This window comes from Callithrix jacchus, chromosome 10 (genome assembly GCF_049354715.1).
Source record: "Callithrix jacchus isolate 240 chromosome 10, calJac240_pri, whole genome shotgun sequence".
Taxonomy (NCBI): Eukaryota; Metazoa; Chordata; class Mammalia; order Primates; family Cebidae; genus Callithrix; species Callithrix jacchus.
The window spans coordinates 124874583-124900917 of NC_133511.1; the positions used below are offsets into that span (position 1 = coordinate 124874583).

General features: G+C 58.2%; 2 protein-coding genes and 1 long non-coding RNA gene across 11 annotated transcripts in view; 2 read left to right on the plus strand and 1 right to left on the minus strand.

Annotated features, from left to right (window-relative positions):
* UNC93B1 (unc-93B1 regulator of TLR signaling) lies at positions 1–12890 on the minus strand. The gene is made up of 11 exons (XM_035263535.3): positions 12713–12890; positions 12420–12561; positions 11854–12007; positions 8269–8430; positions 7917–8049; positions 6838–6931; positions 6178–6302; positions 5035–5217; positions 4359–4632; positions 2118–2236; positions 1–737 (listed from the first exon to the last, which is right to left on the minus strand). Exons 1-11 carry the CDS (start codon positions 12806–12808, stop codon positions 426–428), a joined length of 1794 nt encoding a protein of 597 aa, XP_035119426.1. The 5' UTR covers positions 12809–12890; the 3' UTR covers positions 1–425.
* On the plus strand, positions 5724–7242 carry LOC118145545 (uncharacterized). The gene is made up of 3 exons (XR_004730779.3): positions 5724–5803; positions 6171–6294; positions 7106–7242. It is a non-coding gene; the product is annotated as an uncharacterized LOC118145545 (long non-coding RNA).
* ALDH3B1 (aldehyde dehydrogenase 3 family member B1) overlaps positions 11757–26335 on the plus strand; it is a 26479-nt gene continuing 11900 nt past the window's right edge. For 3 of the 9 annotated variants that reach the window (XM_054241154.2, XM_035263531.3, XM_078341594.1), the window contains exons 1-2: positions 18708–18834; positions 24658–24820. Coding sequence is in view for 8 of the 9 variants with exons in the window: in XM_035263531.3 (XP_035119422.2) it covers positions 24659–24820 (162 nt within the window). In the remaining variant the exon portion in view is untranslated. Of the gene's footprint in view, positions 11964–16647; positions 16805–18707; positions 18835–19905; positions 19945–23111; positions 23169–24657; positions 24821–26335 lie in introns of those variants that run through there. The other 6 variants (XM_035263525.3, XM_035263529.3, XM_035263526.3 and 3 more) reach the window with 3 other exon arrangements.

Consider the following 26335-nt stretch of genomic DNA (forward strand, 5'->3'; position numbering starts at 1 on the left):
TCTCTTCATAGCTCATTTTCTATAAAAAGTCGTGGCTCTCGGCGGACCCTGCGGATAGATGCAAAGCGCACCCACATGCGGCCCGCGGCTGCCGCAGAGAGCTGGGGGGATCTGGAACGGGGCCAGGGTGCAAGAAGACCCCGACCTGCTCCGGATCTGGGGCGCGTGCTGGGGGCCCGCGGGATTTCAGCTGTGCTTTCGAACCTCTGTGCTTGGCCGAGGGGTCCCAAGGATCCACCCCGCCTTGGAGGGAGCTGCGGAAGCCCGGAGGCGTCCCCGGGCTCTGGGAGGGGAGTGTCCAACGTGGGAGAGGGGACAGAGGGGCCTTTGAAGACAACGAAGGACTCGGAGGGGGTGCCCCCGACCTGAGACGTGGTAAACAGGCTGGCGAGCAGGGAGGCTGAGTCCAGGGACCAGGCCGCCCCTCACTGCTCGTCGGGCCCGTCGCCCCCCAGCGCCTGTTCGTAGGGGCAGGGCCGGCGGCCGAGTCCCTGAGGCTCCGGGCCGGGCTGAGGCTCCGCGGGCTGTGCCTCCTCCTCCGCGCCGTCCCCATACTCGCCGTCCGCGTCGCTCTCATCAGAGTTGTCCTCTTCCAGGTAGCGGTAACCGCGCACCTTGTGCTGGGGCCGCGGGATGCGGGGCTGGCGAGGGGCTACGCCCCGCCGCAGCTTCTGCTCCATCCGCAGGTAGGAGACCGCGGACGCCACTAGCGTCACCAGCAGCACCGCCAGCTTAGCCTGGGCGCAAGGAGAAGGATGTCAGGGACCCGCGGCCACCTGCCCCACGCCTTTCCCACCTAGGCCCCTTGCTGGGCCAGGCCTCTCCCTCCTCCAGGAGCCTCAACTTCTCCAGTCCCTCCACCCACGCTTCCAGGGCTGCCTCCTGCAGGGGAGGCTCACATCCCAGCACTGTCCCTTACAGTCGCCATGGCCCTGGGGACCTCAGTGTCCCACGCAGTAAGGGGAGAATGCCAATCCCTTTGCCTCATGGGGTGGATGTGCCGGTGTGGATAAAGTGCTGGCTACAGGCCCTGCCTTACCAGGCTCAGAACACTCTGTGTCGCTGACACACCCGTGGGCTGTAGTGATGCTTTTCATGGGGTCTTGACTATAGCCCAGTCAGAAATGATTGACATAACAGCTCAGTGCATACACACAAATTTGTGGGGTTTTGTTTTGTTTGAGATAGAGTCTTGCTCTTTCACCCAGGCTGGAGTGCAGTGGCACAATCTCAGCTCACTGCAACCTCTGCCTCCGGAGTAGTTGGGACTACAGGCGTGCGCCACCATGCCCGGCTAATTTTTGTATCTTTAGTAGAGACAGGGTTTCACTATGTTGGCCAGGATAGTCTCGATCTCCTGACCTCGTGATCCGCCTGCCTCAGCCTCCCAAAGTGCTGGGATTACAGGCATGAGCCACCGCGCCCAGCCCACTTACTGTTTTTTGTTTTGTTTTGTTTTTTTGAGTCAGTCTCGCTCTGTCCTTCCGGCTGAAGTGCAGTGGTGCAATCTTGACTCACTGCAACCTCCATCTCCCAAGTTCAAGTGATTCTCGTGTCTCAGCCTCCGGAGTAGCTGGGATTACAGGCACGCACCACCATGCCCAGCTAATTTTTGTGTTTTTAGTAGACACAGGGTTTCACCATGTTACCCACGATGGTCTCGAACTCTGGACCTGAAGTGATCCTCCCGTCTGGGCTTCCCAAAGTGCTGGGATTACAGGCGTGAGCCACTGCGCTCAGTCCACTCCTTGCTATTTTTAATTTGATTTTTAAAAAATGTTTAGCAACTGGGACTTGCTAGACTGAGCCACCATCTTTCGGGAGCAGAGCATGAGGGGCCTGCTCCCCTTCAGGCCATGAAGGGAGACAGACCCAACATCTGGGGAACAGGGTACCAAGCAGCCCACAGAATGGCTGTGATGCGCCCCACAGAATCTCCTCAGAGATGGGCAAACAGACTGTGCTGAGTCGAGGGTCACCCAGTGGGCTGCAGGATGGGGCCTTGGCTCAGAGACTACCTTGGGAAGTTGTGGCCTTTAGGAAGCTGTGAAGCCAGGACAGGGACTAAGGAAGTACCTGTCACTGGGCATGGGGACTCCAACCCCGCCCAGCCTCACCTTCATTGGCAGGCTGGAGCCCAGGTACACGGTGAAGATGGCCACAGCCTGCCACCAGTGGTAGATGGTGAAGATGAAGTCCTGTCTCTCCTTGTCTTCGTACAGGATGCCCAGGAGTGCTGCGGGCAGGCAGTAAGGGGCAGGCAGGGGAGAGGTGTCACCTGGGGCCTGGGGCTGCGGTGCTCCCACCTACGAGCTTGACTAAGTCCCGTGTGGGTCCCAGCTCAGGACTGGAGAGCGCCTAGAAAGCGCTGAGCTGTCCTGGCCTGCCCCCTGGTGGAGACCCTGGTCTCCACACCACTCAGACGCTAAGCAAAGAGGAGGTGCTCCAGGCTGGGTGGATGCAGGTGGTCCCACTCTGCGACACATGTGTGGCCTCCAAAGAAGAAAGCTCTGTACTCAGTCATGTCCTGTCCCCAGCCCCAGGTGTGCAGTGCCAAGCATGCAGGCGCTATGTCTCCTCCTCAGCCGGGGCTAAAGAGATCAAACTGTTTGCAGCTGCCAAACTCTGCCAATCAAACCTGAAGGAAGCTAAGCATGGGGAGGGGGGCTTCCTTCCCAACGAGTCCTCCCAAGGGTGGGCGAAAAGAGCACCGGACTGGGAGTCAGGAGATGCACACTCGTTCTCAGGACTGTAAGGTGGAGTGCGTTGGAGGTTAAGAGGTACAGAGAGACGGATACAGATGTCGGCCCTGCGGGTGATTTGGGTACTTAACTCCCCAGGGTCACTTTTCCCAACGGTGAGATGAGCTTGTGCCTGTTGCATGCTGTTAGGAATTCTAAAGTGAGAAAGTCTGCTCGGCACCTGCCACGTCATAGGAGCCACTGTTAACACATCGCCAGGCACCCCGGACATCCACGCTCCTGTCTTGGAGCCCTGCAGGGTGATTTCAACCCACAGGGCTGCTGTGAAGGGACAAGGAGCCCCTGGGGTTCACGAGGAAGAGACGAGATGTGGAGCTGGGCAGAGGGGACGCCAGGACCAGACCCTAGACGGCACAACATGGGTCCAAGCTACCCAGGCTGGACTCTGCCCAGAGCTGCCTATCCTTGCACAAAATGGCCAAGAGACTATGGCACAGTGTGGGACTCCAGTCCCTACTACAAACAGAGAGGCCAGCCAGCCCCTGCCCTGCCAACAGCCTGACCTCTGCCATTCCACACCCCCAACGGTTCAAAACCGTTTACAGGCTGGGCGTGATGGCTCGTGCCTGTACTCACAGCACTTTGGGAGGCCAAGGCAGGCGGATCATGAGGTCAGGAGTTCGAGACCAGCCTGGCCAATATAGTGAAACCCCATTGCTACTAGAAAATATAAAAATTAGCTGAGCGTGGTGGCATGTGCCTGTAGTCCCAGCTACTCAGGAGGCTGAGCCAGGAGAATCGCTTGAACCCCAGAGGCAGAGGTTGCAGTGAGCCAAGATTGTACCACTGCACTCCAGCCTGGGCAACAGAGTGAGACTCCATCTCAAAAAGAAAAAAATGTTCACAGCTTCAGCCCATCAGAACAGACGCTGACATGGATGCTTGGCAGGGCCGTGCCTGTGTGTGCTAGCCATGTGTCACTCACTGTGTGTGCTCACTTGTGGGCAGGGAGCAACCTAGAACTGAACTTGGGCCTACCCACTGCCTTCTGCAGACAAGGCCCTGTTCCCCAGCAGCGCAGACCTGGGGCCTGGACTCTGGTGCTGAGCAGGCTGGGTTGGGGCTGCATGCCAGCTCCTCTCTATACAAAGGCCCATGTCTGTATCTATGCCCTGGGTGTACACAAGGCCACTTGCTCCTGCCCATGCTCCCAGTGTCATAAAAACTATGGCAAGGTAAGCCTCTCCTGTGGTGTGAAAAGAAGAATCCTGATGTGTTTTCACACTGTCCCTAAGGGGTGTCCACAGAACCTCACACCTATCTTGTGCAGGCACAAGATTCCACACTGACCTTCCAGTGTTGACGGGGACTTGTGCCCACCCTGGGGTACTAACAAAATGCCCATGGTATGGAACTCCCATGCCTATCTCCAGGGTGCCCAAAAAGCTACCCATCTGTCCCCACTGTGTCCATGAGATTTCTCTTCCACCCCTGGAGTGACCACAGGAAGCCCCAACTCCCTCTGCCATGCCCACAGGACACTATGTGACCACAGGACCCCATATCTGTCCCTAAGATGTCTATGTCCAGCCATCCACCTAGAGATAGCCATAAAACCCCCTGCCCCGCCTCCCCAGGGCCCGAAGGTATACTCACTGCTAAGTCCAGTCTTGTTCAGGGCACTGCCCACACCCCAAAGGGCAGCTGCCACATAGAGTATCCAGCTGTGCTGCAGGGCCCGAGGCATGGGGGCCCAGAAAAAGAGGACGAAGGTGAGCAGCAGGTGCACTCCTGCCCCAGCCACCAGGGGCACCGGGCGTGGCAGCCACAGCCCCAGCAGGCCCAGGAAGGAGGCCGCTGAGGCACCCAGGCCGTAAGCCACGAGGAGGTAAGCCAGCCGCTCCAGCCCCACGGAGCACACTCCATAGCCCTGGGGAGACAGGGGGTGAGTGTTGGATGCCAGACAGCCCAGGCCCCAGCCTCAGCCCTCCCCATAAGAGATGTTCCTTAGGCCACGCCCTGCCCTCCCTCAACTGCCCGACCTCCCTCCAAGGCTCAGGGTAAGGTTCTAAGATCACGGTGAGAAAATGCTTGGGGTGTCCCCACGGGCTGTACCTTGTGTTTGCCATCCCATTTCAATTCAGAGAAAATAAAAAACTTACCCAAGGTAAAGGGGGGATGGGGGCAAGAGAGAGAAGAGAGAGCAGGAGGGGGATATTTGGGACATATGTATACACACTTAGACACGTAATGAAAAATTACTCGTTGTTTACTTGAGTTCAAATTTACCTGGCTACCTTGTCTTTTATCGGGCAATCCCTGCAGTACCTACCAAGGCGATACCAGTGCAGGCAAAGAGCACCTCGAAGCCGCTGTAGATAAAGAAAGGCACGAGATGGCGCAGGCGGTAGTCACGCACGTGCTTGAAGGGCAGCTGGAAGATGTTGCCCCAGCCCACGCTGCGCAGATCGATCTCCTCCGTGGGCCGGTAAGCTGCGCCGCACAAACCCAGCACCTGTGAATCCTTGACTTGAAGGGGCAGCCAGCCAGGCCCAGAGCCAGGCCCAGACACAGGCCTGGCCTCCAGGCCCTTCAGAAGCACCACAAACCTGGGCCTTGCCCCAGCGCTCCGCCCCGTCTTCTAGCCCTCGGCCCCGCCCCTCAGACACACCCACAGCCCTTGGATTTGCCTGGGTCCAGCCCAGGGCCCCGTCCCCCAGCCCAGGGCCCCGCTCCCCAGACACACCCACAGGCCCTGGCCTGGCCTCAGCCCAGCTCAAGGTCCCGCCTCTCACCACAAAGCCACGCCTCTGCACTCCCAAAGACTGTGGTCTTGCCTCCCAGCCCAAGGCCCCATCCCCTCTGCCTCACATACACACAACTTCACATCTCACAATCAGACAAACCCATAGACTTCAGCCCAGTTTCTCAGCCCCGCCTTCCAGGCTAGCCCCCGCCCCTCGGACACACCCACAGACCTCAGCCCCGCCTCCCAGAGCTAGGCCCCGCCCTGACACAGCCACAGATTTGGCCTCGTCTCCCATGGCCAGGCTGCAGCCATGCCCCCAACGCCTTAGGTCTGCCTTCCGGTACCGCCCCAGGTTTGAGCCACATCTTCCAGCCCTGGACCCTGGGTCCCTTCCCCAACCCCCTCACAAGTCTCAGTCAGTCCTCTAAGATCTTGTCTCCAGCTCGAAACTGTGGACCAAGCCTGTTCCCTCCTCCCGCTGGCCTCTGGATTCCCACCCCTGCCTCGGACCACAAGCCTCAGCCCCCACCTCCGAGCCTCATGGCCCTCCGCAGGACTCAGCCCTAGCTCCCCAACTCAGATCGATCCCCTAGGCCTACCGCCCGCCCCGAGGCCACAACCCAACCCGGCCACGCCATCGGGTCCAGACGCTTTCTCGCGCACTCGGTCCCCAGACCCCCAGGTTCTAGTTCACTGACTCTGTCCTGCCCCCATCCCAGGTCGCACCAGCAGCATGGCCAGGAAGGCCACCGCCATGAGCACGCTCTCCACCACAATGAGGTTTCCACTCCGCGGGAGCGTCCGCAGAACCGTTTTGTTGAAGCCGCTGAGGATGCCGTGGCTGTTAGTGCCTGGGAAAAGTGTTGGTGGGGGCACCGTGAGGAGGGAGTAGGGCACACTGTCAATCCAGCCACCAGAAAATGCAGCCCAGTGGGCTGTGGAGGCGCAGTGGAGGGGGAGGAGAGTGCCAGCAAGGGCAGAGCTCCTTCCAGGGCAGTTTGGAGGTTAGGGCCACTGGGGCTGGGTGTGCCACAGCAGACGGGCATCTTTCCCCTGCTTCCCACCCTATTGCCACAAGGCTCAGTTGACCTCACATTTCCATACACACCCCCTTCACTGACTGAGCTGACTGTTAGCTTGGCCCCAGGAGGTATCTCACTGGCACCCTCAACCCAGATGGCGCCTCCTCCAGGCAGTCTTCCCTGCTCATCCGCTATCATGGCTGGGTCAGATGTCCTAACAACGGACTCCTACAGGGCCCTGTACCTTGCCCACCAGAGCCGTGGGGCGCTGGGCTAGCCCCAGATCCTGTGAGTGAGGGCCCAGTGTCTGCTGGGGAAGTAAGCAGGCTTTGAGGACTCCTCCCCAACCCCCACAAGTACTAACCGCAGCTCTGCACGTTGTACAGTGTGTGGTTCAGGTCATATAGGTAATGGTTCAGGAAATAAATCATTGGCAGCTGGGCGCAGGCGAAGCTCAGCTGCGGACACAAGGGCAGTTGAGACCAGACTCAGGCACAGAGCCAGGCAGGGGACACAGGCATGGTCTGGGGAGGGGTCTAGGGGCAGCCTTAGGGGAGCAGGGGCCTTCCCAGTTCTGGGAATAGCCTGGTTACAGGGCTGCCCAGTGAGGAAGATCTCCTCCTGGCTTGCAGTGTGGACGGGGACGGATGAAGTCTCGTCTCCGTGGATGAGCAAGCTGGAATGGGCTCAAGAAAGGAAGATGGGCAGCCTGGGCAGCATAGCAAGACCCCATCTCTACAAAAATAAAAAATTAGCCGGGTGTGATAGCATACACGTGTGATGCCAGCTACTGAGAAGGCTGAGGTAGGAGGATCACTTGAACTGAGTTCAAGGTTGCAGTGAGCCATGACTGCGCTCCAGCCTGGGCAACAGAGCAAGACCCTGTCCACCCCTCCGCCCAAAAAAAGAAAAAGAAATGAAGGGCAAATACAAGGGTGTGCGCATGTAGTCCCAGCTACTTGGGAGGCCAAAGTGGGAGGATCACTGGAGCCCAGGAGTTCAAAGCCAGCTGGGCAACATAGTGAGAACAAGTCTCTTAAAAATAATAATAGCCCAGCGCGGTGGCTCATGCCTGTAATCCCAGCACTTTGGGAGGCAGAGGCAGGTGGATCACCTGAGGTCGGGAGTTTGAGACCAGCCTGACCAACATGGAGAAACCACGTCTCTACTAAAAGTACAAAATTAGCTGGGCGTGGTGGTTCATGCCTGTTATCCCAGCTACTCAGGAGGCTGAGGCAGGAGAATCGCTTGAACCCGAGAGGCAGAGGTTGTAGTGAGCCGAGATCCCGCCATTGCCCTCCAGTGCTTAACTCTATCTCAAAATAATAATAATAATAATAATAATAAAAGAAAGGAAAGTGGGACTAGAGGGTTGAGAGTGTGGGATGGGCTCCAATGTGTGGGCCTGCCCCTGCCACCCGACAATGCCCACATGGCACTCACATGGAAGAAACTGTAGAAGATGGCTTGGAAGACCAGGAGATAGGGTGCGTGGGAGCCCCGCGGAGGGCGCTGCTTCGGCTCCTGCCCATCCTGCTCCTTGTAGTGGGAGTACTCGTGGTACTTCTGTGCCATCCTGGACCACAAAGGAGAGAAGGCTCTCCCCAGCCCGACCTGTGCCACTCCTGAGTGTCCTGCACCCAGAGCTAGGGGCACACCAGCCCCAGTGTCTCACAGACAGGAAAACTGAGGCCCAGAGGGCGAAAGGGGCTTGCCCGTGGTCCCCCAAAGTCAGCAATAAAGTGGATGCTTGGCCAGGTCTCCAGCCTCCTGCTCCACTGCCCACCAGGCTCACCTGGTGATGTAGTTGCCCATGGAAGCCCAAAGAGGCACGATGGCCATGCCCAGGGCCACAGCCGAGGGCACAAGTGTGTAGTAGCGCTCCCAGTAGTTGGTGGAGACAAAGAGGGCGTAGATGCCCACGGCCAAGAACATCATCCACTTGGTTCCAAAAAACCTGCAGACAGTGGGAGAGATGCTGGCACCACGGCCTGCCAGACACTGTGGCCTGAAGCCAAACGGGGCCACCACCGCAGGTCCCAGCTCACAGGGCTGTGTGAGGTAGAGGGAGTCGAGGGCCCTGAGATGGAATCTCAGACACAGACTTACTGAGTGGCCGCGGGTGAGCTACTGTACTCAGTTTTCCCAGCAGTGATATGGGCACAGACCCCAAACCACAGGCCTCTCATCACCACTGTGAGGATGGAGAGCCGCCCATTGGAATAACCAGCCCTCGTTCGTGTTCTGGGATCTCTGACTCTCCATTCCCCCTTCTCCTACCAAGCTCGTGTACTGTGGCTGCAGAGCGCAGGGACACCTCCCAGGGGCTTGACTCAGGCAGGGAGAAGAGGGAGGAAGAGGCCCCACGGCGGGAGCTACAGAGCCCAGTCCTGGTGCCCCTGCCTCCAGCCCACTGCTCTTATGATCCACGGAGGTCAGTTGGGAAGTTTCCTCTTCTCTGGGTCTGGGAAAGGGTCACACAGTGACGAAAGAAGAGGCTTGGTGAGTGACAGGATGAGGGCCCAATCGGACCATGGAGGCTGATGAGGCCAAACACCACTCCTGGTATCTTCAGGTTTTCTGTATTTGCGCTCCTGAAGTAAAAATGTCAGTAAAACTGCATTCACCACTGGTGAGGATGTGATTTAAAAGTGGCACATAAGAGGCTGAGCACAGCGGCTCATGCCTGCAATCCCAGCACTTTGGGAGGTGGAGTGGGTGGATCACCCGAGGTCAGAAGTTTGAGACCAGCCTGACCAACATGGTGAAACCCTGTCTCTATTAAAAATACAGGGCCAGGCACAGTGGCGCACACCTGTAATCCCAGCACTTTGGGAGGCTGACGTAGGTGGATCAAGAGGTCAGGAGCTCGAGACCAGCCTGGCCAGCATGTTGATACCCCATCTTTACTAAAAATACAAAAAATTAGCTGGGCCTGGTGGCGCACGCCTGTAGTCCCAGCTACTCCGGAGGCTGAGGCAGAATTGTTTGAACCCGTTGCAGTGAGCTGAGATCAAGCCACTGCACTCCAGCCTGGGCGACAGAGTGAGACTCCATCTCAAAAAAAAAAAATTTTAAATACAAAAATTAGCCAGGTGTGGTGGTGTGCACCTGTAATCCCAGCTACTTAAGAGGCGGAGACAGGAGAATCACTCGAACCGAGGAGACAGAGGTTGCAAGAGGTCGCAGTGAGCCGAGGTCGCACCACTGCACTCCAGCCTGGGCAACAGAGACTGCATCTCAAAAAAAAAGTGGCACATAGAGTCAGCGGTCATGCACACTGGCATAACCCTTTTAAAACCAGCTCGGTAGTTTTGGCACGGGGTGAACATGTGGACTTGAGTCCCTCTGCCAGGTTCAAACCTCCAGTCTGCCAGTTACTGCCTGTGGGACCTAGGCGAGTTGCTTAAAAACATGGTTTCTTCACATCCATGAGGGCAGCATCTGCAAACTCTTGGGAATGAAACTGCACTTACAAAGTGCCCAGCACACAGGAGACAAGAGTTCTCTGCTGTTAGTAAAAGTGATAGGTTTCAGAAGCCATAAAGCCTTTCGTGTGGCCTTGACCTAGTAAAGACATTGTTGAAGATTTATCCTAGGAAAAATAACTGTTTAAAAAATGAGGGGAGCGCCGGGCCCAGTGGCTCAGACCTGTAATCTCAACACTTTGGGGGACTGACGTGGGTGAATTAGAGACCAGTCATTTAAAAATTAGCCAGGTGTGATGGCATGTGCCTGTAGGCACAGTTACTTCAGAGGCTGAGGCAGGAGGATTGCTTGAGCCTGATGTATGTGGGGGTTGAGGATCCAGTGAGCTGTGTTCGTGCCACTGCACTCTGACCTGGGTGACGTAGTGAGACCGTCCCAAATAATAATAATAAACACATAATTGAAAAAGAAGGAGACAGCTGCAAGCACAGAGGAGCTGCAATGTCCAATTCCGAGCCACATGGTTCCTCATCTGCAGAAGATGCCACCATTGCAAAGTCCTAACTGTGAGGGCCGTAGGGAGGCTGAGACATACTCAGTGCAAGCGCCGGGCACGGTGGCTCACACCTGTAATCCCAGCACTTTGGGAGGCCGAGGCAGGGGATCACTTGAGGTCAGGAGTTCAAGATCAGCCTGGCCAACAAGGTAAAACCCCATCTCTACTAAAAGTCTAAAAATTAGCTAGGTGTCGGAGCGGGCGCCTGTAATCCCAGGTCCTCGTGGGGCTTTGGCAGGAGAATCGCTTGAGGCTGGGAGGCAGAGCTTGCAGTGAGCCAAGATTGAACTACTGCGCCGCAGCCTGGGTGACAGAGCAAGACTGTCTCAAAAAAAAGAGTAAGCAAGCAAAAGTGAACCTTGTCTGCTTATATATGCACACACACAGGCATGTGCATGCACACACGTGTGCTCGGGGACAAGTATGTGAATGTAATACACGCATGCTGGGGGGACAGCATGGGCAGCCGATTTCCTGGAGGGCTTAGGCAGGGTTTCTTTTGTCTGATTTCAGTTATTGTTAACCTTTTTTTCTTTTTTTTGAGACCAAGTCTAGTTCTGTCGCCCAGGCTGTGGCATGATCTCAGCTCTCTGTAATCTCTGCCACCTGGGTTAAAGCAATTCTCCTGCCTCAGCCCCCTGACTAGCTGGGATTACAGGCACCTGCCATCACGCCTGGCTAATTTTTTTGGAATTTTTAGTAGAGACAGGGTTTCACCATGTTGGTCAGGCTGGTCTTGAACTCCTGACCTCGTGATCTGCTCTCCTAGGCCTCCCAAAGTGCTAGGATTACAGGCATGAGCCACCTCAGCCAGCCCAGTTATATTTTAATCCTGCTCCTGCAACTGGGGATTTTTTAAATCTTCATATTTATTAAAAATTGAGTTATGGGTTTTTTTTTAAGACGAGGGAACTCAAATTCGCCATTTGAGACCAGGTGGACCTCCCGGGGCACCTGCCCAGCCACGCTTCTGTCTGTGAGAAACACCCCCTCAGCATCAGTCACAGTCACTGGGCCAGGCATGGGTGCCCGGACTTTGCTGACCCATCAGAAACCCCTAACTCCACAGCCCCAAAACCCAGAAGGCCACAGTAGCTCTGAGAGGCTTCCAAGGACCAGGAGGAGGATGCCACGTGGGGCCCAGGCAAGCTGGGAGGGAGCTCGGTCCGTGAGAATCTGTGGCTGGAAACCAAATGTGCCCCGAGGCAAAGTTCCTGTTTTCTTCCCCAAATCCAAGTTTCACCCCCTTCACTCTCAGGCTTCCGGGTATAAAAAACCTCTCGCCTGCCCCTCCCACCACAAACACCCTGGCAGCTGGGCACCTCCGGGCCCGCCGGCCTCCGCACTCCTCCGCAATCGGGGTGCCGCAGCGTCCCGCGGGAAAGCCGTGCCCACCTGATGAGCACCGGCGTGTAGAGCAGGGCGGCGATGGGCGTCACGTTGATGCCCATGAGCATCTTGCTGTCGATGTCGGGCAGCCCCATGTTGCCGTACTTCACCTCGCGGTAGGTCTCGTCGTAGTGCAGGATCAGCTGCATCTGCAGGAGGCCTGGGGACGCGGCCCGGAGCGCGTGGAGCCGGGAGCCTGGCAGGCAGGCCTCGCAGGGAGCTCCAGCCCCAAAGGCATCCCCGCTGGCAGCGCCCCCAGAACAGCGAGGGGTCTCGGGCCGCGCCTCGCCTTCTGCCAGCCCCTCGGGTAACGGAGCCCAGACCCCGACCCGCCTGGCTCCGCCGGCCTCCAGTCCCGAAGGCGGCGGGTCTGTCCCGGAGCCCGCCCCCCCACACACGCCGAGGCTCTGGCGGGGACCCCCACCCCACCCCCGCCGTGGGCGTCCGCGGCTGCCGCTGCGAGGGCGGCGGAGGGGAAGTGAGAGCGCGCGGGAGGCGGCGGCCCGCGGTTTCTGTTTCTCCGGCCGGGCTGGGAGCGGGCGGGGCGGCCCCGGGTCCCCGCGGGCACCTACCCAGGTAGACGCCGTAGGTGAGCATGCCCCCGGCGCTGGCCGCCAGCACGTTCTTGAGCACGCCCAGGCGCTTGCGGCGGTAGTAGCGGCGCTCCTCCTCCTCCTCGTTGTAGTTGGGGTACGCGCCCACCAGCTCGTCCAGCTGCGGGCCACGCACGCCGCTCGCACCCCGGCTCGCGCCCAGACCCCGCGCCTCCCCGGCGCCCGCCGCCCCCCGGCCCGCCCCCACCCCCGCCCGGGAAACCCTGGCCCTCCGGGGACCCCCTCTCCTCGCGCTCAGAGTCCCGGCTCACCGGGGCCTCGGGCCCATCCGGGACCCCGAGCCGGTCCTCGTCTTCTTGAGACGCCGCGGCTCCAGCCATCGGGTAGAGCGGCGGCTCCGCCTCCATGGCCCGAGCAACTGAGGACTCACGGCGGTGGCCCCGGAGCCCCTGCGACCGCCCGGCCACTTCCTCCCAGGGGCCGTGACCTGCCCCCGCCCCGCCCTGTCCCGCCCCGTCCCGCCCCGCGGGCCGCCTCCTCCAGGACAAGTGTGCGACTGAGCACGTGTGTCTGTGTGTGTGTGTGTGTGTGTGTGTGAGTGAGTGTGTGTGCAGAGGAGTGCCTGTGTGTGCCCTCCCGGGTGTGGGGAACGAGTTTGAATCCCTGCTCAGCCACTTCCTGGCCCTATGACTTTAGAAATTAACTCCATTTCTTTGTGCCTCGTTTTCCTCAACTGCAAAACGAATACTCAGGGCGATCCCTGGGGCCATGTCAGAATTACTGAGTTAATCCAAAACCTTGAGAAAGTGCCAGGTTCATCTTAAGCTCCTCTCAGGGTTTCCTGAGTCATCCGAGCCCCACCTCCAAGCCTGCAGGGACACTAGCATCACCAGTGGCACCACACCTCCCACAGCAGGACGCTACAGCCAGAGCCCACCTCCCATGTCCCCATCCTGCTCCAGTTTGGGCTGTGCAAGTGGGAGCTTGGGTGGGGTCTTGGGAGGTGGACTACATGGGGAGCCCCGCCACCACCCTGCAGTGGGGCCAACAGGTGCTTGCCCCCGTCCAACTGGGAACCGGATCCAGGGCTGTCTCGGAAGCCCATGGTGGGGCCACACTCTAAGGCACTGGCTGTCCACCTGCTTGGAACCACCGGGCCACTTTTGAAAATATCCAGAAAATATTCAGATTCTCTCGCCCCTCGATTCCTTCTGGTTTGAGTGCTCTTCCTTCTGCTCCTCCCAGGTGCCTTCCTTCCCACTCAGCTCTCAGAAGCAAAAGGCCGTCCCTGCAGAGAATGCAGCCCCTCCACTTCCCTTCTGGATTTCCGTGCCCTCCCGGTGCACCCCCTTCTGCCCACTGCTCTCCAGATACATCCTCCCACATGCAGAGGATGGCGCTGGGCACTGACTGAGTGATCAATACATGTGACTGGACAGATGCACGAGAGACTGGATGACACCTCCGGCTCCCCAAGGATTGCTGGGAAGCTGGAGGGCCAGGGGAGGGAGGTATGAATCTGCAGCGGCTTCAGGCTTGCAGGAGGTACAACTTGCTCCAGGCCATGATACTCGAGTGCAGCTGTGGGGAACAGACAGGTGGATTGATGCAGGCGAGTGGCTGGAAGTGAGAGAGTGGAAAGGAGCAGCAGAGGGCCTGAGGCGCTGGGGCAGGCAGGAGGTGGGAGAGTAGGGTTTCAGTGGGGCTGTTCTCAGAGAGCAGATGCCGGCGTCATCACACAGCAAAATGAGAAAGTGTAATTCTCCTGCCTCAGCCTCCTGTGTAGCTGAGATTACAGGTGTGTGCCCCCACACCGGGCTAATTTTTGTATTTTTAGTATAGCCAGGGTTTCACCATGTTGGCCCAGGCTGGTCTCAAACTCCTGACCTCAGGTGATCCACCTGCCTCAGCCCCCCCAAAGTGCTGGGATTACAGGCGTGAGCCACCATGCCTGGCCTTTTTTCTTTTTGAGACAGGGTGTCCCTCTATCACCCAGGCTGGAGTGCAGTGTCTGACCAACAGTCCCTGCATCCTTGACCGCCTGGCCTCAAGTGATCCTCCTCAAGTGATCGTCCCAAGTAGCTGGGACGACAGGTGCTCACCCCTGCATCCAGCTCATTTTGTATTTTTTGTAGAGACCAGGTCTCACTATGTTGCTCAGGCTGGTCTCAAATGCCTGGGCTCAAGTGATCCTCCCGCCTCAGCCCCCCAAAGTGCTGGGATTACAGGCGTGAGCCACCACACCTGGCTCGTACTTCATAGGTACTGCAGGATTACTGCGAGCTCCTGGTCCATGCCTAGAAATGAGGTTACTCTATAGTTTAAGGTTCCAGAATTATTTAATTTAAACCTTATTACCTGTGGACTACTTCCGTGGTCTGTTTGTAGCTTTCATTTTATTTTAAGACCAAATGTCGCTCCGTCACCCAGGCTGGAGTACAGTGGCATTATCTTGGCTCACTGCAGCCTCTGCCTCCCAGGTTCAAGCAATTCTCCTGCCTCAGCCTCCCAAGTAGCTGGGACTACAGGCGTGAGCCAACGCACTCAACTAATTTCTGTATTTTTGGTAGAGAGAGGGTCTCACTATGTTGCTCAGACTGGCCTCAAGTGGTCCACCCACCGCGGCCTCCCAAAGCGCTGGGATTTCAGGAGTGAGCCACTGTGCCCAGCCTGTTTGCAGCTTTTCATTTTACATTGCTTTATTAAAATTCATTTCATTTTTTTTTAACCCAACACAAAGGACACAAATACAAACACCCCGTATAGTAAGGAGCAGCTTGGGTCTTTTTAAGGTCCCACATGGTGGCACCATATGAATTTGGAACACAGGAGCTTTCAGCCTCAGGTTAGCAAGAAAAAAGCACCCCCGGAGCTGTGCAGACATGGAGTCGGGATGTGACTGCCGCAGGAGACGAGAGCCTTCAGACACCTGAGCACCAGGACCCCTCGCCTTTGGCTTCTGATTAGATTCAGCCAGTGGGGAGCAAAGGCAGAAGATGAGGCGGGAGGAGAGAAGCCGGGACTTCTGCTCTCACTGCCTGCCCGGGGCTCTGGAGGCACTTTTGGCAGAGACCAGACTCCTGTACGGTCCCAGTGCCCGAAGATTGGGCCCCCCAAGCTTCTCAGTTTCCCTGGGGGATCCCAACCCTCTGGGGCCTGGTGACAGCTCTTCCTCCCCATGTCCCTCTAGGCCTGGGGGTGGTGGCAGTTGCTATGGTTGCCCATCCCGGGCTCTTCCATCACCTGCGCTGTGCCACCAATTCCCACACTCAGTGTCTCCTACTCAAAACCCCTGGAGAGGGCTGGGCACAGTGGCTCACACCTGCAGTCCCAGCACTTTGGGAGGCCAAGGAGGATCACTTGAGCTCAGGAGTTCAAGACCAACCTAAGCTGCATAGTGAGACCCCCGTCTCTACAAAAAATTTCAAAAATTAGCCTGGTGTGGTGGTGCACACCTATAGCCCAGCTATTCAGGGGGCTAAGGTGGGAGAATTGCTTGAGCCCAGGAGGATGAGACAGCAGTGAGCCAAGATTGCACCACTGCACTCCAGCCTGGGTGACAAAGTGAGACCTTCACACACGCACACAGAAAAAGCCCTTTAGCACGTTAAACCCTGAGTGATACATCCCTCTCCAGTAAGGATGTGGGGTTTTTTGTTTGTTTGCTTGTTTGGGGTTTTTTTTTCTGAGACAGAGTCTCGCCCTGTCACCCAGGCTGGAGTGCAGTGGCGCCATCTCAGCTCACTACAACCTCCGCCTCCCGGGTTCAAGCAATTCTCCTGCCTCAGCCTGCCAAGTAGCTGGGAGTACAGGAGTGTGCCCACCACAACCTGCTAGTTTTTTGTATTTTTAGTAGAGACAGGGTTTCACCATGCTGGCCAGGCTTGGTCTCAAACTCCTGACCTCGCGATCCACCCACCTCAACCTCCCAAAGTGTTGGGATTACAGGTATGAGCCACCACGCCCCACCAGAAAGGACGTTTTTTAGGTGGCTTATGGAGCTGCTCTTGGGGAGCCTGGAGACTTCCTAAGAGGCTGACATGGCCCAGATAAATGCAGCAGTGTGACTTGCGGGACAGAGGTCGGAGCGGGGCCAGCACCCCCGACAACCCATCCAGGCTGCCGCAGGGCACAGCCACAGCCCCAGGAAGGAGCAGCCAGATCCCCTCTCACTGTCTGCCAATTTTCCATATAATAAGGCTTTGCTTTCCGTTGCCATTATGAAAATCGTCAATGTTACTTGCAGGAAAGCAAGCAGAAGAGAATAAATGCTGCTCTCAACTGGAAGTCCCTGAAACAACCTCGTGGAACATTGTGACCTGCATCGCACTGACACAGTAGCGAGCTGGGCAGCCCCCGCGATTCACTGAACACCACTTCCCCCGCCTGGACGCGAGTCCACAGTATGTTAAACATGAAAGCCAGTGGGGTTGACGATCAGCGAGGCTGGCTCACAGGATGCTGGGAGGTCCCCAGGTTGGGGTGCGTCAAGGGCTCTGGCTGGTGCCTGGCACAGCAAATGTCCAGGTGGCTGCTGCTTTCCACTGAGACCTGAGCCTTCCGAGAGTTGGGGGCAAGGGGCTCACCGAGAGCTGAAGACCCCAGCCCATTCCTGTGCGTGGGTTCCAGGCGCCTTAGAAGGACCGTGGGCCAGGGAGCCAGGCCGGGCCGGGTTTGGATCCCCATGTGTCCTTGTCACCGTGTGGCCCAGCCAGAAAGCACGGTCAGTCATGTCTGGGAATTGTGAAAATTGCGTGAAGGGTCTGCACACAGTAGGCGCTCAGTAAAGGTTTGTTGAGTTCGTAAGTGAATGAGTGACCCGCATTCACCGTTGCCCGTGAGCTCTGGCTGTGTCCTGGGCCCGGTGCCCCTGCAGCCTCTAACTTTGCCTCTCTGAGGAGCCAGGGTGGGTCCAGGGCCTCGGGGCCAAGGCCTGGGGCAGCTACTTCCTCAGGAGGGCAGGGATAGGGGCAGGGGGACGTTCACGTGCTCTGAGTGCCTTCTGAGCACCAGGCGCCCTGTTGGTGCCTTCAGACCAGCTCTCACTTCACCCTCGAAGCAGCTCTGTGAGGCAGGCAGAGTCAGCCCCATTTTACAGCTGGAGAAACCGAGGCCCAGTGAGGGGATGTGACTTGCTCAGGTCACTCGTGGGCAGGTGAGGCAGCTAGATGCTCATGGGCAGCTCTGAGGCCCTGTGAGCCAGGCTCAGGGGTATGCATCTGAGAAGTGAGGGAATGAATGAATGAATGAATGATTCCACCTGATGCCATGCTCGTGCCCAGCCCACGCTCCTGTCCTGGAGTCTGGATGGTAGCTCAGAGACCCCTCCAGAGAGGCAGAGGCACTTGGACTGGTTACAGTTCTGGGCCCACGTGCATGAAATGACTTGTTTCGGCCTCACAATCACTTGGGTATGTACTTTTTACACATCCCCATTTTGTAGATGGGAAGGCAGAGGCACGGGGATTAAGGTCACACGAGTAAGTGACAGGACCAGGATTTGAGCCTCGATCTCACACTTGACACCCTCCGTGCCAGGTGCTGAGCTGAGTGCTCACCAAACCCTGTCATTTACCCACAAACAGCCGCAGAACTATAGTCAGCCCCATTCTCACACGGAAATATCAAGGCCCAAAGAGGGGAAGCGCCCAGTGAGAAGGAGTCACGGCAGGCAGGTTGGGGGCTGTCTGGCCCAGAGCCTGGAGCCCTGAGCTCCCCTCCACCCTCCCCACTTGGCTGGCCTGGGCCTCGGCAGAACCCCCACCCCAGAGCTGGCTCCAAGAGTGAGTCCTCCTGGTGCCCTACCCAGAGGGCTCCCCGTTTACCCTGGGCTCCCCTCAACAAGGACAGGACTCCCAGACCCCACTGAGCCTCTGGATCTTTGAGGAGCAGTGAGGGGCACCTGAGCCAGAGCGGGAGGTGTCCAGCCCAGCTGGGAGGTGCATGGCATCTCAGGCAGGGAAGCCTGACTCCTGGGGCAGGCTAGAAACTCTACCCCAGGAAGACAGGCCTCTTTGGGGGCTCTTCCCAGGTTGCATTCATGACAAGTTTAGCCCTGTGACTTTCAGAGAATGCCTTGACAGCTCCTGGGATCCTGAAACACCTCTCCCACTTGCCAGTCCCTGCCAAGGTGGGTCTCTGATCTGCTGTGTGACCTTAGATCAGTGGTTGCCCTCTCTGGGCCTCGCTCCCAGCTGACAGCTACAGGCTCAGCCCCCGCCCTGCCCTGCCTGGCACCGGCTCAATCTGGCTGAGCTCCAGAGAGCGCCAGGGCAGGGCTGTCACATGCTGAGCCACGTGACTGGCAGTGGCTGGGGGCTCCATCCCACACAGAGGACGGGGGCTCTGCAGCCACTCGCCCCCACCCTAACTAGCTACATCCTCACGGGTCACCAGTGTGTGCGTGGCCCAGAAGACTTCGTTGCCCTTCCAGGTAGGCAGGGAGCTGGTGGGTGGGGGCCGTGAGGAGCACCTCCCAGGTGCCGGGTCGGCCCAGAGACCCTGGGGCCAGGAGCCAGGGAGACCCAGAGCACCAGGGAGACAACAGCAGCACCAGGCCCAGGAAGGGGCATAAAGGAGGCTCCTCCCCACACCTGTCACCCTGTCCCCTGCCTGTCCACACCCACAGCAGCTTGGACATCACCCCCCACAGCGTGCTGGCTTTGACAGGTGTACCCAGGGTGGGCTGGGGGCAGGCAGGGGCCTCTGCACAGCTGTGGCAACTGAGGGGGATCAGGAACCAGCAAGGTGACACATGGCATCATGATCACCGTCCTAAGCAGAGAGGGCAGCACTCCTCGGGAGGCAGAGGGGACATCTGGGATGGGTGCAGCCCCAGGTCTGGAGCAGGAAGCCCTGCCACACACACCCCCAGGTTCACATCCCACCCCCTCTCTGGGCCCCCGCTTCCTCGTTTGTAAAATGTTGGATCTGGGGGATGGCAGGCTCTGTGACTGGGTGACTGGTGTTGTGGAGGGATAGGGAAACACGGCGCTGGGAAACGGAGCAGGCACGAGGTGTGGCTCCTGAGATGGTATTTCTAGACTTCAGCCGTCTTTGGGTCTGACCTCTTTGTTTCGCAGAAGGGGAAACTGAGTCTTGGGTAAGGGAGTCATCGAGGGAAGGCAGGGAGTGGGGGACAGAGACTTCCTTGCTATTCCGGACCACAGAATATAACATTCCACATGACATTTAATATAAAATAATAATAATTCCCACCCCACACTGGGATTCCCATGGGCACTGCCCCAGGCTGTCTTCCTCAGGCTGGCCCGTCAGCTCGGAGCTCAGCCCTGCTGTGTGGCTCTAGCCTAGTGCCCTCTGGGTGTTGGTTCCTTCTCTGTGGTCTGGGAGGGGACGTCGAGGCCCCTGAGGAGGCGGTGGTGAAATCTCGGCTTGCAGCCTCCAGCCCGCCCAGAGCCAGAGTCAGGCATGAGGCCAGGGCAGCTCCGCCCCAGGGGCCGGCCCTTGGACATTTCTTAAGGGCAGGGCCGCCAGGCAGAGCAGGACAGCCGGGAGGAAGGGCAGCTTGGCAGAGCCTCAGGTACGGTATCCCGGGGAGGCTGGGGCTGTGGGGGCCAGCGGCCGGGGTGGAGTCCAGCTCAGCAGCTCAGGGTTGCAGTAGCCCAGGCCGGCCTAGCCACGGGCAGCTGCGCTCAGGCACCACCCTGTCCCAGCTGCGCCCATCAGCCTGCCCACTGGGGGAGAAAGCAGAAGGAGGAGAGGCAGGGCTGGGGAGCGGCAGCGGGTCCCGGCACCCCACTGGCCAGCAGGCACCCTTCTGTTGTCTGAGCTGGGCTGCCATGGCCTTCTCTTCCCTGGATTCTCGGACACCCTCCAAGGGAACCAAGGGCCCAGCTCTGGGCCTAGCTGCCCCAGAAAGGAATGTGCACCCCTTCCCTGCAGGGGTTCAAGTATCTCTTCCAGCACCAGCTGTTTCCTGGGCACCAGCACGCACGCCCAGTGCTGATGCAGGGATGCGGCCATGAATGACTCTGGAAAAGAATCATTCTTAGCAATGGACTTTGCCAGGGCCCAAGGAAGCAGAGGCCAGCCTGCCCCGCCTGCAGGAGGCGCCTCTCATCCCACGAACTGTGCCCCATCCGGAGCCGGAGCCGAGGCTGCTCAGCCTCTTTGTGGCCTGGGGTTGGGTTGGCCTAAGCCACAAGCGAGCGGATGGCTGGTCCCTGGTTCCCCAAGGACCCCATGGAAGGGAGGGGCTGCTGAGCTTTTCGAGACCTCATGAAAATCCAGCTTAAGGCCATCAAAAGACAAAATGACAACACATTTAGTTCTAGATCAAAATGGCTTTTACTAATGATTCATGAGTCCCAGCCGCCTCCATTCTACAAAATTGAATGAGAGCTCCCACCGGGCAATGGCAGAACAGGGGTTTCGTAAGGCAGGAAGGAGGAAACAGAAAAATAGGGAACAGCCAACCACCTAACACCGGGTCACGGCAGACTGCTCTTTTCTAAGGGCCAAGGCAGAGGGGACTTCCTGATGAGGCTCCGGTGAAACTGGCCTGTTGTTTTGGGATCTGTCTGCTTCCTTAAAGCTTCCGTTCGATGATGTGGCGTTTAGCATGAGTGACTCCATTTTGGCTTGGTCTGGTCTGATGGGGCCTAGTGCAGGAACTCAGTTCAAAACAACAGCCTCTCATCATTCTTGTTTAACGAAGCTAAACTGCAGGAGGTTAGAATTGGAGACCCTATAGCATTGGGCCTGAGGGGCTGCTGAAGCTGGCCTAGTGATCCCCGCCTTCTGGCTGCCCTGAAGGGGGTGCCAGGCCCTCCGCCCACTATGTTCAGTCCCTCTGTCAGCACATCCCTGTCCCCAGCTGGGTCTCAGGGTGATGTCTTTGTCTCCCCAACACCTGCCTTGGATCAAGGCCGCTTGAGGCCCCTGCCCAGGGGTCTCCTCCCCCACACTCCCCTGGTACCTCCATCCTCCATGGATACTGAGCACTTCCCAGGGTCCCGGCGCTTGAGTGCTCCTGACAGTGGCATGGTGCCACAGGCACTGCCCCATTTTACAGATGGGAAAAGTGAGTACATTCCCCACTCATATATGTGGCTACTGTGGTTTGAACCCAGGTCATTGGGCGCCCAGACCATGCCATGCTAGGAGGATGTTCTTAGAAGGCCCATGGTATAGATGCAGAAACAGGCAAAGCATGGGAGAACGGGCAGAGCGTCCCTTTCCCTGAATCCAACACACTTGATGGGCCAGGGTGTGAACGAGCAGGGCCTCCCTGCCCAGGGACGGTCCCTCAGCAGGGCCCTGGTGGGAGGCTGGGGACAGGGCCTTGGGCACCATTCACCCCCCGGGATGTGTCCGCCCCATTCCTCCCCACTCTGTTCCTGGAGCCTATGGGCACCCTTGGTGAGCACCCAGGCTGGCACAGTGCCTGGCATGTAGGCGCCTGAGTATTGAGACCCATGGCCTTCAGGGGAAGTGGCTGGTCCTGCCCTGGCCCCCAGGCCAGAGGAAACAGAGCCGCTGTTTTCATCACCAAATGATGTGGCAACTCCCCCAACCCAGAAGCTGCAAGTCTGGGCCACATGCCCCTCAGACTTCGATGGGGGACCACACCCAGTGACCCTTAGGCCCGTCAGCCCCTGAACCTCAGTGGCTCAGTGTCAGGAGACAAGAGGTGGTCTCAGACCCCCCAACCCAGCACTGTGGGGAGCAGCAGCAATGGTGAGGAGGGGAGGTCGAGGAAGTGGGATCCAAACAGCTCCAGACCTCCCCCTTGAAGGCACCCCTCCCAGAGCCAGCCTGCTGGAGTCCACCGGGCCTGAGTCTGACGTCCAGGCCCCAGACCAGAGTGCCCGTCCCCAGGGAACTGTGAGGGAGGTGGGAGCCGGGGTGGGTAGCCTTCTGCTCCTCTGGATTTGGGTTTTCCAGTGTGAGGAGCTGGGTGGCATCAGGCAAGCTCTAGCCCTCTCTGACCCTCAGCCTCCATCTCCTTCAGTGAATAGCGGCCCCCTCGCTGGCCGGCCATGGTGCTGAAATGGGTGAGGGCAGCACGGGTCTTACAAGCGACTTCCTTATGACCTCACACTGTATGAGAGTTACCAAGGGGGTGGGCTTGGGCCCCCCCCAGTGCCTCATTCAGGGATTCCCTATTCTGTGTGCCCACAGTGGCTGCCCAGTGCCCTCGGGAGGTCATAGTCCCAGGGTTCCTCTATCTCAGGCCAAAGGCGGCCTTGGCTTCTCCGCTTGCTGGGGTCCTGCCCAGCTCCCCACCCGCTCTGGGCGCTTCCTAGGGGCCTCAGTCCAGAGTGAGTGACCTGTGGGGGCCATGCCAGGGCCGGTCCCCCTGTGGGAGAGATGTGTCCTACAGCCCTGGCGAGTTGGTCTCACTGTTGCTAGGCGGGTTGCTGGCTGTTCCATGCAGAACTCCATCCCCCGCAGAGCTCCCAGCCCACGGTCCACCATTCACGTTATGTGCCTTGCATTTTTGTGGTTTCTGCAGAGGCTCTTACAAAAGGCGAGAGAGGTCCAGGCGTGGAGGGTGAGGGTAGACCGGAGAAGGGCCTGGGAGGGTGCAGAGTTGGGGGAGATAAATATTTGCAGGCTGCTTAGCAAAACACCCAGAGCTGCCGTTTGTCGAGTACTTTCTGCGGGCACAACGGCCAATGTTTTATGCAGCATGATGTCATCCACTCCTCACAATGACACCAGGTGCCATTGGCACCCCCATTTCACAGAGGAAGAAACTGAGACAGAGATATCGAGTAACTTCCCACGGTCACACAACCGGTAAGAAGCAGAGCCCGGAGACAGGCCTGATGGTGGCTCGAGAGGCATGTTCTTGGCTCCCAATCTCAGTCCTGTTTCTGTGACGGGCCATCCGCTCCGGGGACCATGGTGCCTGTCCTTCGTGTGGGCAGCTGCCCAGCTTCTCCCAATCAGAGCAGGAGGATGGTGGGTCCAGCCTGGCCACCCAGTCACTCCAGCTGAGGACTGGCCTGGGGCTCCCGACCAGGCTCTCGGCAGCACACTGGTCCAGCGGGGCCGTCTTGCAGGCCACATAGGTCCCACCCTCCAGGTAGCCACTTTACAACCACCCTCAGCCTGGGCGCAGAACCGACACCGTAGTCTCATCATCATTATGGTGCCATCATTATGCCCCTAACATGAGGGGCTTTGGGCACTGGGTCTCAAATAAGTAGGCACAGAGGGGCCTGCCTCCCAGTCTAATGGGGGAAATGAGGGGGATGTGGACAGGGTTGGGGAGGTGGGTAAAGTGTAACCAGATGTTTATCACACGGCACAACTCAGAACAGCAGGGAGCAGAGTCAAGGGACCACTGTGACAGTGGATGGGGGCGTCATCTGGGTGGGCTGCCTGGAGGAAGCATCAGCCAAGCTGAGTTCTGGAGGAAAGGAACTCAGAGCCGGAAGGAAGAAAGGATCCCCACGGATCCTTGGCACCAGGCCGAGGAATGAGTGCGTCAGAGTGCTCCTCCGATGAACTTCGAGTAAACAGGCAGGGCTCGGGGGAATGTCTGGGCCCCTACCCTGCCTGCCAGCCCCGGCTGACATCAGCACCGAGGCAGAAACACCCTCTCCCCACGATCTTCTCCCTACTGCTGTTTTTACCTCCCAGGACCACAGCCCTGGCAGGGTGGGCAGCAGGGCCTCCAGGAGACCTGAGGTGTTCGCCCTCTCCTCCCGCAGAAGCTGAGGCACCCGGAGAGGAGGCTACTGCCCACTGACCTGGCCTCCCTGGGCAGTGCCCCCAGGCTGGGGATAGGGGAAGGCAGAGAATTCTGAGGTGGTGGCCATGGTGGCAGTGGGTGGGTCACCTCGCCTACTCATCAAGCTCCCGTTTACTCCATTCAGGCTGGCAGGAGTGAGGCCGCCCCGCCTCCAGGAGGGGCACCAGGGCAGGGCAGAGGCCATGGCTTAGAGTTAATTTCTGTGTGGCAGGAAGAAGTGTGGCCCTCTGCCTGCCTGTTCACTCTTGGGGGTGTCCCCAAGCCCATACCCAGTCCTGTGGCCACCCCCAGGTCCATGGCAGAGGGGAGTGGTGCAAAGGTCTTCATGTGTATCTGGGAGTGTCCCCTATTGGCGGTAGGGGGTCACAGGCAGCCCCTGTCCCGTTGGGGTCCTCTGAGTGGGTCCCTGTGTGCATATGAGGTAGGGGTGTCTGCAGGTCAGGGTGCGCAGACCCTGGGGCGTCTGGGTGGTTCTGTGTGAAGAAGGGGCAGCCCTGGCCACCCAGTTCACACCGCCCTGTCTGGCAGGATGGACCCCTTCGAGGACACGCTGCGGCGGCTGCGGGAAACCTTCCACGCGGGGCACACGCGGCCGGCCGAGTTCCGGGCTGCACAGCTCCGGGGACTGGGCCACTTCCTGCAGGACAACAAGCAGCTTCTGCATGATGCCCTGGCCCAGGACCTGCACAAGGTGGGCTTGGGTGGGGGCATGAGAGCGTGCACCGGGCAGGGGGGAATGGGGGGCAGCTGGGGCAGAGGGGGATGAAGACAGCCACGCCCTCCATGAAGGGGCTCAAAGCAGCTCCTCTCCCAGGCCAGAGCCCCTCTTGCCCATTCATCCAGTCATTCATATCTATATTCATGCAGCAACTATTTATTGAGCACCTATTATGTGCCAAGTACTGTTCTAGGCTGGGTTGATACAGCAGAGGATGAACCAAGTTCTCATGCCTATGAAGTTGACCTTCTGTCAGAGACAATAAAACAGCAAATAAATAATTGCACAGCAAGGCTGGCTCACACCTGTAATCCCAGCACTTTGGGAGGCCAGGGCAGGAGGATGACTTGAGGCCAGGAGTTCAAGACCAGCCTGGCCAACATGGCAAAACCCCATCTCTACTAAAAATATAAAAATTAGCTGGATGTGATGGTGGGCACCTATAATCCCAGCTACTCTGGAGGCTGAGGCAGGAGAATCACTTGAACCCGGAGGTGGAGGTTACAGTGAGCTAAGATCTTGCCACTGCACTCCAGCCTGAGCAACACACTGAGACTCCATCTCAAAAATAATAATAAAAATAATTATTATAGGCCAGGCACCATGGCTCACACCTGTAATCCCAGCACTTTGGGAGACCAAGGGAGGTGGATCATCTGAGATCAGGAGTTCGAGATCAGCCTGACCAACATGGAAAAACCCTGTCTCTACTAAAAATACAAAATTAGCCAGGTGTGGTGGTGCATGCCTGTAGTCCCAGCTATTCGGGAGGCTGAGGCAGGAGACTCACTTGAACCCAGGAGGCTGAGGTTGCAGTGAGCTGAGATTGTGCCACTGCACTCCAGCCTGGGTAACAAGAGCGAAAGTTGTCTCAAAAATAGTAATAATAATAATAATAATTACACAGCATGTTGGGTTGAAATACGTGCCCTGGAGACAGGGCGAAGGAGAAAAAGGGGGCCAGGATCAGGGTGCTGTTTTATTTGTAGGGGTCAGGGAAGGTTTCTCTGAGAAACATGTTCTCTAGAGACATGAAGGGGGAGGGGGAGGCTCACCAAGGCCGCTGGGGAGATGGCAGTGGGTACAGCACATGCAAAGGCCCTGAGGTAGGAGCTGCTCGGCATTTCTGTTTGAGAAGCAGCGAGGAGGGCAGCGTGGCTGCGGCGGGTGGGAGAGGCAGACACAGCAGGGACATAGGCCACACTGTGTAGGGCCTTGTGGGCTGTGACGCCTTGGGCTTCCCTCTGGGTACAGCCGGCATTGAGGTCTCTGTCTGGACCCTGGAGGCCTGGGGGCTCAGCCCCTCCCAATCTCAGCAGTAGCCAAGGCAGAAGCCCAAGGGACACACTTTACCCAGCCCCTCATCCAGCAGGGCCATGCACCTGCCTCCCTGCCTCAGGACATCTGTCCCAGGGGCTGCCCCAGGCTCCTGCTCCCTGGACAAAATGTCCCCTGCCTTTGCCTGGAAGGCCACAGTGTCCAGACCCT